Genomic DNA, 13,252 nt, shown 5'->3' with positions numbered 1-13,252 from the left:
AGTACCAAACTACACATTTTTAGGGGCAGATGAACAATTCTCTCAGAATCCAATGAGGTCGAGCTGGGACCAAGTCTTAAATCTGGTTCCTCATTTTCTAAGTTGGTAGTTGTAGGCCATATCTTCTCACTTTAGACTCGCTGTCCATAAGTATCAATGACATGGATATGTCTATTGATTCGATGGTGAAATACAGATTTCTTCTGGAGTCTCATTGTTATAAGCCTTCCACCCGGGATACTCATGACTGCACCTCTCAAACAAAGAAGGGCTAGAGAGAGGGTGGAGCTAGAGAGGTCTTTCTACGTGGCCCCTGAATGGAAAATGCAGGAAGGTGAGATGAATATTTTCCCTGGAATGTTTTTTTTATTAAATGTAGAATATTGTACCATCAATATCTCTATGTGTTACCTTATATAGGTACAACCTAACAAAAGTGTCAGGGATAAATTAAGTTGAAAAAACAAACCAAATATGAAGATTACTAAACCAGTTGGTAAAATAATCATGAATATAGATGCAACATATAATTAAGAGTGTGTGGATTGCAAATTCACACTTTTAGGAAATCCATGATGTTTAAAAAAATAAAATAAAGACAGCTAACTGGTCCATGGCAGAAGTGGAAACCCGTTTGTGCAGCCACACGAGGCAGCCAGAGGACTGATTCTGCTTTGTGGATGCACTCCATCAGTGCCCCACTCCGGGATCTTGCCGGCCCTACCGTCTGTCCTACATTAAGGGCAAGGACGGCTTTTCCTCTTTCTCCCTCATTTGCGGAATCCCAGGTCTCCAGAACCTCTGTACCCATGTTGCAACACCCCTCTGGTTCTGTCACCAAGGATTTCCTGCTCTCCTTAAATTCTTTTGAGAAATAGCTAGTTGTGTGGGCTTGCTTGTATGGAAAATTGGCACTTGCAAATAGTCTCAGTTTACCGGATGAGAGGGCAAAACTTTGCCTTTATCTAAACCTACTTATAAAACCACTAAGTATTTGAACAAACTAGCTATATTTGTTTACTGGAAGCACCACACCGGCTGAATATATTTTTTCATTTATTTAGAGTAAAAGCTTACCATGTGCCTTTGGTTTGTATAGCCCTGGCGTCAGCATAAAACTCACACCTTTTCCTTGAACAAAATCTTCTGCCTTTACTTGGAAAACGTTGCTGCCAGGCAGATTAGGTGCTATCACTAGTTGTCGGTCCATGTAGTTGACCAATTTATATGGACCCTTTCCCAAAACTGTGGGGAAAAAGAAAGTTAGATAGCTTTAATATTTCATCTTCCACACCTCACATTTTAACAAGTATCATACCTATTTCGGTGACACTACAAAATAATGAAGTATTAAGATAAAAAGATAAAAACATTACAAGGCAGACTTTGTAACCATCTTGAGCATCATTGTGAGAGTCACAACATTTCAGATGGGGGTGGCAAACCTTTTTTCGACCCCATTGGATAGTATGAGTTCTGCTAGACCACCGCAGACCTGCCATGTTTCCACTGGACCTTTTGGCTTTTCAAAACAACCAGAAACTCTGGGGGAACATTTGGTAATTCTCATTTATCAGTGGAAACTGGGAGTTCAACTCACAACTTTAGCTAACAGGGCCCACAATATTAATACTCCTGAGGTGCGTACTCAGACCCACGCATTAAGACCCTAGTTTGTGCAGCATACAACTAGAGTAGAATGACTGATGCAGTCCTTGTACGATTTCATATTGACTATGCCCCCTATATTATTCTTGCTTTATTGAACTGTGCAAAACATTGAATATTACAAGTTGTTAGGGCCTGATTTAGACCTTGGTGGACGAGATACTCTGTCCGCCATATTACAAGTGCCATAGCATATAATACACTTGTAATACGGCGGAAGCGATATCTGCACGGCAGGCCAAGAAACTCAAAGCAGCCCTAGCAATTTTGAAGGACCAGCCACCTGGGGGAGGGAGGGAGGCTTGGTGAGTTACTAGTGTGAAGCACTGATGCTTTTGTAACTGGGGGCCGATTAAAACCTGCCCCCAAACAAAAAAACAGCTCCCACTTCTGCAAAACCGGCCCCCGCCTTCCAGCCTTCTGGGAAAACGCCCAATGCACTCTACGGCCTGTCCGGCCCTGGACATCCGTCACATTTGTGACGGAGTATCCCATCTGCCAAGATCTAAAACAGTCCCTGATATTAGTGAAAGTCTATCTAATGAACCATGGGACGTTCCGCAAGCCTTGAGCCATGTAAGCCTTGAGCCATGTAGATAATATATATGTATTCCTAGCCCCAAAATGTTACCTTTGACAATAATATTCTGCAACAAATTTTTTGAAAATTACATATCCACAATCACAAGCACATTACGTTTAATCATGCAATAACTTGTTAAAGTGTAACCTTGAAGTTTGGCCTAAATCGATTGACCGAAAATATGGGTATTTTTTCACCCTAACAGACATCTATTCAATATTCACGTACTACATTTTTTTTTAAAACCATGTATTTTAAGTCTAACAATGTTCCTAGCCTAGCAAAGATAACACGGAAAATTCTGCAACAATTGAAATTATTTCTTTTTCTTTTTCCTTTCTAACATAAAACATTCCTGCAGCTAAAGGGTAATTTCAGGCGCAGTTTCCTCTTTTCTGTATCAACCTCTTCAATCTTGTGTTGGTTGTAACAGAATACATTGCTTTTCCCAGGTTTCCGTTTCAAGAAAACATCTCATCATTTTTCACAGAACAAATTCATTAAATATTTAACAGTACTTAGGACCACATTACCTCAGAATGGTGTACTGACAAGAAACAACGATGGAAGATGTTATTACACCAGGCCTCTTCAAGTTTTATGGCAATTCATTAAAAAAATGAATAGAGGTCGTTTCGTAAAAATCTCTCAGTAGTACAGAGAGGATTACCCCAGCCCCGGCCGGTAGTGGGAGTACCGGCCGGGTGGTGACGTGGGGGAGGGGGAGGGGCAGGGTGGGGGTAGTAATGTATGGATTACGGACTTTAAAAGGTAAGTAAACATAAAAATAATAAAACGGATTTTGTTGCACACACTGCATCACCAAATGCGATGCAGTGTGTGCAACAAAATTCGTTTTATTTATTTTTATGTTTACTTACCTTTCAAAGTCCGTAATCCATACATTACTACCCCCACCCTACCTCTCCCCCTCCCCAAGTGACCGCCCAGCCGGTACTCCCACTACCGGCCGCGGCTGGATTACCCTCCTGCAATACTATTAAGAATTGAACAATGGTCCACATTTTCAGAATTGCTAGATATTATTAGTTAGGGTGAGCAGTGCCAATGGAGTTACGCTCTATAGCCTGCTAGCCTGGGCCTGTGAATAGATAATCCGATCACTGGTCGAAAATTTGGATACTCATTCGGGGATCTGAGTTATAGAAAATGACTAAACATAAGCATGCGTAATAGTGTAGAACTTCATAGGTAATGAAGGTGTACTCTGATAGAAGTCTCGCAAAACAAGACAGGTATAGTCCATAAATCTTCTTTATTCAAGGTTGTTATTTAAAAACTGGCACACAGCCAACGCGTTTCGTTCCTTGATGCCAAGGGTACTTCGTCAGGGCTTGCAAGTAATTTGCAAACTCAAAATAAGAACCAAGAAACTGACAGATGCGTCTCATTTAGGTAATGATCACAAACCATATGGATATAGCCCAGTGAATTAAATCCAAATAATAATCTTCAAAATATACATGTTGTGGTAAGGAAGATCACAGGAGTCCCGTATTTGGCTCCCATATACAGTCAAGCAGGTATGAATAAATTCTGCTATATATTTCTTAAGTGGAGTGTGGTACAGAAGACAGCATGATACCCGGCATAGACCAATGACTAAACATAAGCATGCGTAGTAGCGTAGTTTCTGACCCATTTAAATGTCATAACGAGCATCCATGTCATGGTAAATAATGGGAAAGAAATTGTTTCTGATTCCTCCGTTAATAAATATGCGACTTTTCTATTGCCATTCTAAACATGACTCCTAATGTTATCCAACACAAATGTAACTTAACCTGACTTCAATTTAACCACTGCCACTTGGTACCTGTTAGACTTGTCAGCCTTAGGGTGGTCATCCCTCAAACCTTTTGCCTATTTCCCTCCATTTTTTGCTGAATTAGTTTTTGTTGGCCTTGGGACTCTGTGACTTTAACACTGCTAATCAGTGCCACCTTGCTTGTGTTCACTCCCCTAAACATGGTTAAATTAGTTTACACCTCATTGGCATATTTAATTTACTTATACGTCCTATTTAACCACAGACTGTAAACTAAATGCTACTAGTGGCCTGCAGCATGCCCATTTGAGTGAATCTTTCAAAGATGTCCGCGGGCTGCCATTGCAGTCTGAATGCAGTTTTAAACTGCCAATTCGACTTTGCAATATAATCCTCTTGCCAAGCATTACATTTTCCTTATATGGCATATAAGTCACCCTTAAGGGCCCTGGGTAGTCAATAGAGCAGGGTGGATTGCAATTAAAAGATTGGACATGTACTTTTAAGTTTTACAGTAGTTTTACAGTGGTAGTCAAAAACTCTTAAATTTGTTTTTTTTATTACTGTGAGACCTATCTGTCCGAAAGTATAAAACTGGGTTCCGTTATTACATTTAATAAGTGCTCATTTGTGATTTGGAACAGATAAGCATTTTATGTTTGGTACCTATGAAATTGTAATTACAAATTTTCTTTAATAATAAAGTCAGATTTTAATTTACAATTTTGAAAATGCCACTTTTAGAAAGTGCACACAAAACTTATAAATTAAGACTAATAGAGTGGACTTTGGTATAAAGTATGTTTATTTTTAGAGTGCAAACACCACATTTCGTTGTACTTTTACAAAGTTGACAAGTTCCTGCCCATAGCACTTTGGTGCCTGCAGCTTTCACCTGGTCACATGAATAGGTATAACTGACAGTTAGACTTTGTGAATTCCTTCCAGACATTCATACAATAGAGGGATTAGGTAATAGGCCTTCAGTTAGTAAGATGAAGGGGCGGAGCTGGTCATAGCCCCACCTATAACTGAATAGGCTGTGCTCTACCTTCACACAAAGGGCTTGTAATCTGCACATTGTCTCTGCAGGAAGCTTGGAGCCAGGGCTGGAGGCAGGAAATTCCAGTACATTAAAGAGATTCCTCTAGAAACGTCTCCCAACCTCATAGCAGGTACCAAGTATAAAAATAGGGCCCTCGGACCCACTCTTCAGTTAACTTTCTGGGCTTGTGGAAGGACTCTCAGAGAATTGCCTGCTGCTGTGGCTTGCTATGTACTCCACAAGACTGCTTTGCTGTAACTGGAAGGACTGTTTTTCTCCCTGGAACTTGCCTTAAACTCTCATGGGCCAGTCCTGCTGCTTGAGCTCAGCTGCAACACCTGAACCCAGGACTACCAGAATGACTCCAAGGGCCAGTTTGCTGGCCTTCTGTTCCATACCACAAGACTATAACAGGCTCTTGCCATCTTGAACCCACACCTGGACCCAGCCTGTGTGAGTCCTGAACCCCCCAAGTGGTATTCCTTCACATCCTGGGCCTTTGATTGTGATGCTAGAGGTACCCAGATAGCTAAAATCCAAAACTTGGGACTTGGACATTTTGGAGCGTATGGCAGGAGGTCTTGCAGCAGGGGAGCAGTAGCTAAGTTCTTGTGGGCTCTACCCCTAGCTTTAATTGTCCTATGCAAACATTTCAGAATGAGATTACACCTCAGTCCAACCAACAGTGCAACTCATCCTCAACCATTCACTACACACTGCCAGGAACCATGCCATCTCTGAGAAAAATGTTGGCATGAAAAAATGGCAACCACAATAACACTTAATCATTTTCAGGTTGTAATGGTTTCGAGTTGAATGTCAATGATTCTGGCTTTCTGAAACCTCCCTAATTAATTTAGAGCAACTTCAAGGCTGGATTCAGATGGTCTAGTTTGTTTAGAATGAGGACTTTATAGTGGCATCTTCTCATTCTACTCTATGAAGTTTGTGAGTGTGTTCTGGCGATTTAAATAAATCAGCATTCCCAGGATTCCAGGGTTGTAATATACACGGGACCTTCTCCATATTGTTTCCTTTAAAAACAGATAAACACAATATTCTTGCAAACATTTAATCAATTCAAGTCAGCGGCAACATAGTTTTTCAAACAGAGATACCGCATGTTTATGCAGAAGTTCTGACTTCTGATAAGAATGGATATAATTCTGCATCAATAAGTAGCACCTTTGGGAGGGGTTGTGGCATTTCTAAGGCAGTGTGAGGTAAAAGGTGAATGGAATACAGGGTAAAAACTGAGATACAACTAACAGTCACATCTTTGTGCTAGAAGTTGTGAGAGGGAGTCTGCACATCAACAGAAAATAAACATTTGTCAAATGACTCACCTTTATTAAAGTATTCACAGTCATAGGCTGAAAGTGAAAAAATATACATATATTAGTATGATGATGCCACCAACACTGTATCACAGCTAGAAAAACAGAAAACAATGTACTTATTTTAGCACCTATTAAATTAAATTAAGCTGCATAATTTCAGCAAAGCCCCTCTCACGAATGGACATTCATGGCATTGGACGCTTTGCATTCAACTGTATAATCTATTGCCGTTTATATTTTATTAACACTCTGTTGGAACGTTTTTCTTCTATGTCACCACAGCACCTGGTGTTTACTTAAGATTTGCACTAACACTTGATTTTGTATAGAATGACTCTACGAAATATTATACAAATGTTGACGTTCAGATATTTGCATGGCTTATCTAGTCTATCGTTTAATATCTTGCTTGGTACAACTAACAGGTATCTCTAAGCTGTGAACAGTATTTACGAATGAAACCTCATTGGAACAATATTGCCATTAAGTATGTATGAGCTGGATTCACATGGGGTATACGGGTCTGCTCCGTTAGCTATTTACTAGACAAGAAAGTGAGGCAGAACACGCATGAAAGAAACACTGCAAGTAGACATCTTGAGAAAGCAACCCTTCTCTTTCTACCTTTCTAAACTCAAAAAGAGACTTTTAAGACAACGATGGTACTAGTATTAATATGACACTGGGGATCATACTGGCCTGCTCACCATATTGCCCAAGAAATCAGAACAGTGATGACGGCAATGTGTGCTTACTGAGCCACCGGTGGCAATTGTAAAGCAAAGCAAGATCTGTAACATGGTACGAAGTGGCTGGAAAAACAAACGTGTTGAGTAATTTGAGGCACTTGTCTTAGCATTAAAGGAATACCTCTAGCCCCTCGACCTCCATGATAATGAAAAAAGTGTTAGGTGAGGCGAGTGCCAATGTGGCATGCATGTCTTTTCACTGCATAAGTCGAAAAAGACAAATGAGTCCATCTTGAGTTTGGTTAAAGCAGGGCATTCGTCAAAAATGGCAGATGCAATGCTGGCCAAATTTGTGGTTTCCATTGCCCATTTATAGGTGGATAAAGACGCCTTTTTGCCAGCAGAGCCTCAGCTGCCTTCAACAAGCTGAAACCCTTAAACCGATGGGCTGTTCACTATTAGTCACAGACACAGTTGCTCCATCTTAATTGGGGTCGGGTGAATGGCACTTTATTTCTATGTGCAGACAAGGCATGATGGCCTCGTGCAGTGAAATCAATCACTAGCCCTGACATGGAGGTACACAATTCCTTGGGGATCAGGGCCATCGCTTTTTTATTTTTCAAAAACAAACACTTTGCTTTGGGAGCCTGTTATAGAAAACAAATCTTTTTAGTTGGGCCAATAAACATGGCCCTACTCTGCAAACTGTGTTGCCTTACCACCAGATGAATTAAAGCTAGCGATAACCCTATCAGGCAGACAGGGTTCTCAAAATATGGTGGTGGTCTTGCAGCATGGGAGCAGAAGCGAAGTTCTGGTGTGCTCCTCCCAAAGGTTTAATTGATCTATGCAAACATTTCACAATGTGATTACACCTCAGTCCAACCAACAGTGCAACTCAGCCTCAACCATGCACTACACTCTGCCAGGAACCATGCCATCTCTGAGAAAAATCTTGGCATGAAAAAATGGCAACCACAATAACACAATCATTTTCAGGTTGTAATGATTTCGAGCTTGATATCAATGATTCTGGCTTTCTGAAACCTCCCTGTTAGAAATGGGATTTCAAGTTGGCTAGGGCATGCGCTTAAGCCAGGCAGAACCCACCACTCCAACCAGGGCAAGGGAGTTACACGCTGAAGATAGTCCCTGCTCACCCCCTTGGTAGCTTGGCACGAGCAGTCAGGCTTATTCCAGAAGCAATGTGTAAAGCATTTGCGCAACACACACACACACAGCAGCAAAACACTAGACGTACTACAAAAGAAACTCCACACAAGGTTATATAAAAATAGCCTTTTTATTGTCCAAAACACTTTAGAATCATAATCACACAATGTACACTGTGCCAACTGGCACTAGGCAATATTCACAGGGGATTATATACACATGACAGGGCCAATCAGGCCACTCTCAGAACCATCACAAGCACAAGTAGTAAATGTAAAACACGACCAGTAACTACTGGCACAATAATGACCGCAGCAGCATTATATCACATTAGGCATAAAACACATTATAAATCCACATTAGGCATCAACAACACAACATAACACCGTATAGCATTAGGCATCACATTAGCATAAACACAGTATGCACCAATCATATTAGGCATACACACATTATACCTCTCTTTAGGCATAACCGCTTTAGGCATAAACCTGTTATTCAATCTTTGGGCCTTGCTTCCTACCAGAGCATCAAACATATTACCCTAGGCCAACTGGCCTTTCACTAGGACCCACAGGCCCTTTGTCCCAAATGTCAGATGCACAATTGGGGGAGGGGGGGGAGTGTAACTCAGTCCCTCCTCATCCTGAAAGCAAAATGCCACCGTTGTTGCAGCTGCCCTTTGTCCGGTGGGGCAGCTGTAGGAAATTGGACCTGGCACCACTGTGCCTCCTGGGGCCCTAAAAACGATGTGCCCCACATTGTAGCTGCACGCTCTCTTGCAGGACAGCTGAAGTTAACAGGCACTATACTGCCCCAAAAAGAATTTGCACTGGCACCACGGTGTCTCCAGGAGCATCAACAGTGCTCCGTTCTTCCCCCACTCACCAGGGCATCTCGCTGGAGGAACAACCGCTGCAACATCAGGCATCAACAGCAGACCGTGTCCCCCACTTACTGGGGCTCTCCTGTGACTCCGGTCTCCCCACTGGGGTCGTCGTTCGCTGCAGGGCAGGCGAGATGCTCCGCTTTCTTCCAAGGCCGCTGACTGCACCTGCGAGGCACCGCTCAGCCCTGAGACACTGGTCTCACTCTCCATCGATGCCCACAGGGCTCTCGGCTTCCTCCTCCAGGAGGAGGGATGCTTGACCCCAGTCAGGCTAGCCTCGCCTGACTTTCGGCTCTTTGTTTGCCCGTATTGCTCCACATACCTTGCAGGTGGCCTGCCTGGCTTCCTGGCCGGCCTTGCCTCTCTTCTCTGGTCTAAATGTGCGGGTAGACTCCCGCCTGCAAATGCACAAATGTGGGGTGGGCTCCCGTCTCGATCCACTCTACTGTCGGACCACCACAATGCAGGGTGGGCTCCCGCCTTGGTCCACTCCACTCTCGGACCACCACAATGCGAGGTGGGCTCCCACCTCGGTTCCCAGAGGCACCCAAACATGCGGGTAAGGCTGGCTGTCAATTGCGGTTGGGCTCCTGCTATCAGAAGTACGAAAATGCAGGGTGGGATCCCACTTCGAGCACACAATGCGGTGTGGGCTCCCGCTTCTCCCAGCAACTCTAAGGGTATCCCCATGCTGGGATTCCTCCTAAATCGTTACGCAGCCCTTTTCTGGCAGGATTGGAGTCTCCTTCCCTGAGGCTCTAGTAATACAAATATAGCGCTCCCAAGGCACTAGGGCTCCAGAATTCAGGGGGGAAAAGCTGGGCTGAGGCAGGCCAGCACACATGGCCCTCCAGCAGGGAGGCAGTCCCTCATCGCGGTTTCTTCTGGGGGCCAGCAGCAGCAGGTCCCCCACAAGTCACAAGAAAGAACAACATCATGGGATCACAGCCCCAGTGTATATACTGTATTTGCTTTTGTCTGCTATTGGCACAAGGCTGGGGGAACCAGCCTGAACTGGTTCTTGGGGGTTTTGGAGCACTCTGTTTACAGGGCTCCTCTTCCCCATTGTCAGGTGGGGTCTCGTCATCAGACACACCACAGGGGGATGGAGCCAACATTCACCCAGGCAGGCACAGACCTATTCAGGGTCAGGGGACTACTCCTCCCACTACTCTAAATGTAGATCCCCTATTCAGCATAGCACTGACTCACCTTGCCCTCCCTGGAGCCACACACACCTCACCAGCCCCTTGTCACTTCCAAAGCAAGACATGCAATACACATCAGGCAGGGATCACTGACTAAATATCGAGGGACAAAATATAGACTACCCAAAATATCAATGCCAAAATATGGACAGACAAAATATCGAATTCCTATCTTCAAACAGGTAAGTACCAAAATATCAAATCCAAAATATCGTTTAAAAATATATACTTTGTAAAAATATCGAATTTCTTAAAAATAATGTAAAATTAAAAAAATATTAAAAATAAATAGCTAAAATATACTTAAAATACTTAAATTACCTTAAAATTATTAAATAATTAATTTAACATATAAAAAACATACAATCATATATGTTAAAACATATATATATATTAACATAAAATTAATAAAAAATACACAATATTATTACCGTAGGATAGCGGGAGTGTAAAAATTACTATTCCCACTCCTGGAAGGGCAACAGTAGGGAAAGCGTTGGATAGCGTAGGGGTTAATAATACTATTCCCACTCCAAAGAGTGCAACAGTAGGGAAAGCGTTGGATAGCGGGAAGGTAAAAATTACTATTCCCACTCCAGAGAGTGCAACAGTATGGAAAGCGTTGGATAGCGTAGGGGTAAAAATGACTATTCCCACTCCAGTGAGTGCAGCAGTAGGGAAAGCGTTGGATAGCATAGGGGTAAATTTTACTATTCCCACTCTAGTGAAAATAAATGTATAGAAATCACACAATTATCAATTAATCAATTAATAACAAATAATTACCAATCAATTAATTAATTGCCAATTAAAAATTAATTAACAATTTATTCAAAATAAATACCAATAAATTAATTAACATATTTAATTAATTATAATTAAATTACTTCCTATCCTATTCCCCTATAAACCCACAACCAGCTACAGAATTAAATTACGCAAAAATTAAATAACATAAAATTATTTACTTAAAACAAATTACCAAAAAATATACACTTTTCACACATATACTAACATACAAAACACTCGATATTATTAAAAATTCGATATTTTTAATAACCTGTATTATGTACTTCGATATTTTGACTTTCTATATTTTTAAAATCGATATTACATTACTTACCTTAAAAACAATATTTTTGATGTCTATATTCTGTCCATTCGATATTTTGTCCATTCTATATTTTGGAGTCGATATTTGTGTTACTCGATATTTTGGACTCGATATTTTGACCATATACCATCAGGCAGGCAGACACATAGAACACAGAAATGCCAACTTCTGAAAGTGGCATTTCTAAAATAGTGTTAATAAATCTGTGCACACCATTGCGCAGCATTTATTATCACCATTCCAAATATACCAAACTTGACCACGCTGCTCCTCTCATATCAGGGATCACCATTGAAACACTTGTCAGGGAATCCCCAATGCATTCCTATGGGATGGCAGCCTCACAGCAGTGAGAAACCAAAATGGCTGTTTTTCACTACCAGGACATGCCATACACTTAAGGTACATGTCCTACCTTTTACCAACAAGGCACCCCACCCATAGCGTTAGCTAGGGCCTACCTTAGGGTTGACTGACATGAAGTAAAAGCGGGGTCACAGATGTGGCACACACCTTAGGTGCCAGGTCCCAGCGGCAGTAACACTGCGCGCACAGTCCCTGCAATCGCAGAGTCAAAAAATTGAGAGAAGACCCCACAGGTTCCAGGGAACAGGGTACTAAGGACAATTTAAAGTCAAAGGAAGATCCCTGGACAGGTTAATCCTCTAACACTCGCTAGCGGTATATAATTACAATAGAAATAATATCGGGATCACTGATCACAGACTAGTTTGTAACGTTCACAATTTTTTATTATTAAAAAACATATATATTGAATAAAATGTCAGTATGGAGTGAATTATACTGAAAACATAAAATATACAAAACAAATTTTATATACATCAACACACCACAATATGCATTAAAATTAAAAGCAGTTGGACATAATCATATTAAATTATACAACACAGTCATTGGAAAAATACACATTTTCTACATAGGCAGCACACTTTTCATCTTTAAAGAAAAAAGATAAACAAAGAAAGGAGAAAACCCCACATACAGAGAGAATACCTAATATTTCAACAGATAATTCAATTCAACCGCCTTCAAAGAGATATGTAAAGATTTCTGGTATTACAATATGCAAAATATCCAGAATCCCAGAGGCTTGAATTTCATACAAGAGAAAAAGCGTCGACGCGTTTCGGTGTATCAAACCATTAATGTGGTTACACCTTCATCAGGACAATTTCATTTGGGGTCATCTCATTCAGTCAGCAGATATCCTTGCTGTGTATGAGAAAATTATTGATCAGTATAAATAACAACAGTATTTTTCCAATGACTGTGTTGTATAATTTAATATGATTATGTCCAACTGCTTTTAATTTTAATGCATATTGTGGTGTGTTGATGTATATAAAATTTGTTTTGTATATTTTATGTTTTCAGTATAATTCACTCCATACTGAAATTTTATTTAATATATATGTTTTTTAATAATAAAAAATTGTGAACGTTACAAACTAGTCTGTGATCAGTGATCCCGATATTATTTCTATTGTAATTATATACCGCTAGCGAGTGTTAGAGGATTAACCTGTCCAGGGATCTTCCTTTGACTTTAAATTGTCCTTAGTACCCTGTTCCCTGGAACCTGTGGGGTCTTCTCTCAATTTATTGACTTATATGTACGGCCTAGTGCTGGAGAGGTGTAGCTAAATTAGGGTCCTTACCCTTTTATTCCTACCTTAGTTCATCCAATCATAACAATGGACTCATAGAAGACCTTTGGCTTCAATGAAGAG

General features: G+C 41.1%; 1 protein-coding gene across 1 annotated transcript in view; it reads right to left on the bottom strand.

Moving 5' to 3' along the window:
- Positions 1-13,252, bottom strand: part of OTOG (otogelin) — a 1,048,712-nt gene that overhangs the window by 419,605 nt on the left and 615,855 nt on the right. Inside the window, exons 29-30 of the mRNA XM_078682941.1 lie at positions 6,432-6,458; positions 1,078-1,245 (exon numbers count right to left, since the gene is read on the bottom strand). Of these exons, the coding sequence (XP_078539067.1) occupies positions 1,078-1,245; positions 6,432-6,458 (195 nt within the window). The remainder of the gene's footprint in view (positions 1-1,077; positions 1,246-6,431; positions 6,459-13,252) is intronic.

This window comes from Lissotriton helveticus, chromosome 3_1, assembly GCF_964261635.1.
Source record: "Lissotriton helveticus chromosome 3_1, aLisHel1.1, whole genome shotgun sequence".
NCBI lineage: Eukaryota > Metazoa > Chordata > Amphibia > Caudata > Salamandridae > Lissotriton > Lissotriton helveticus.
This window is presented reverse-complemented; position numbering and strand designations above follow the sequence as displayed.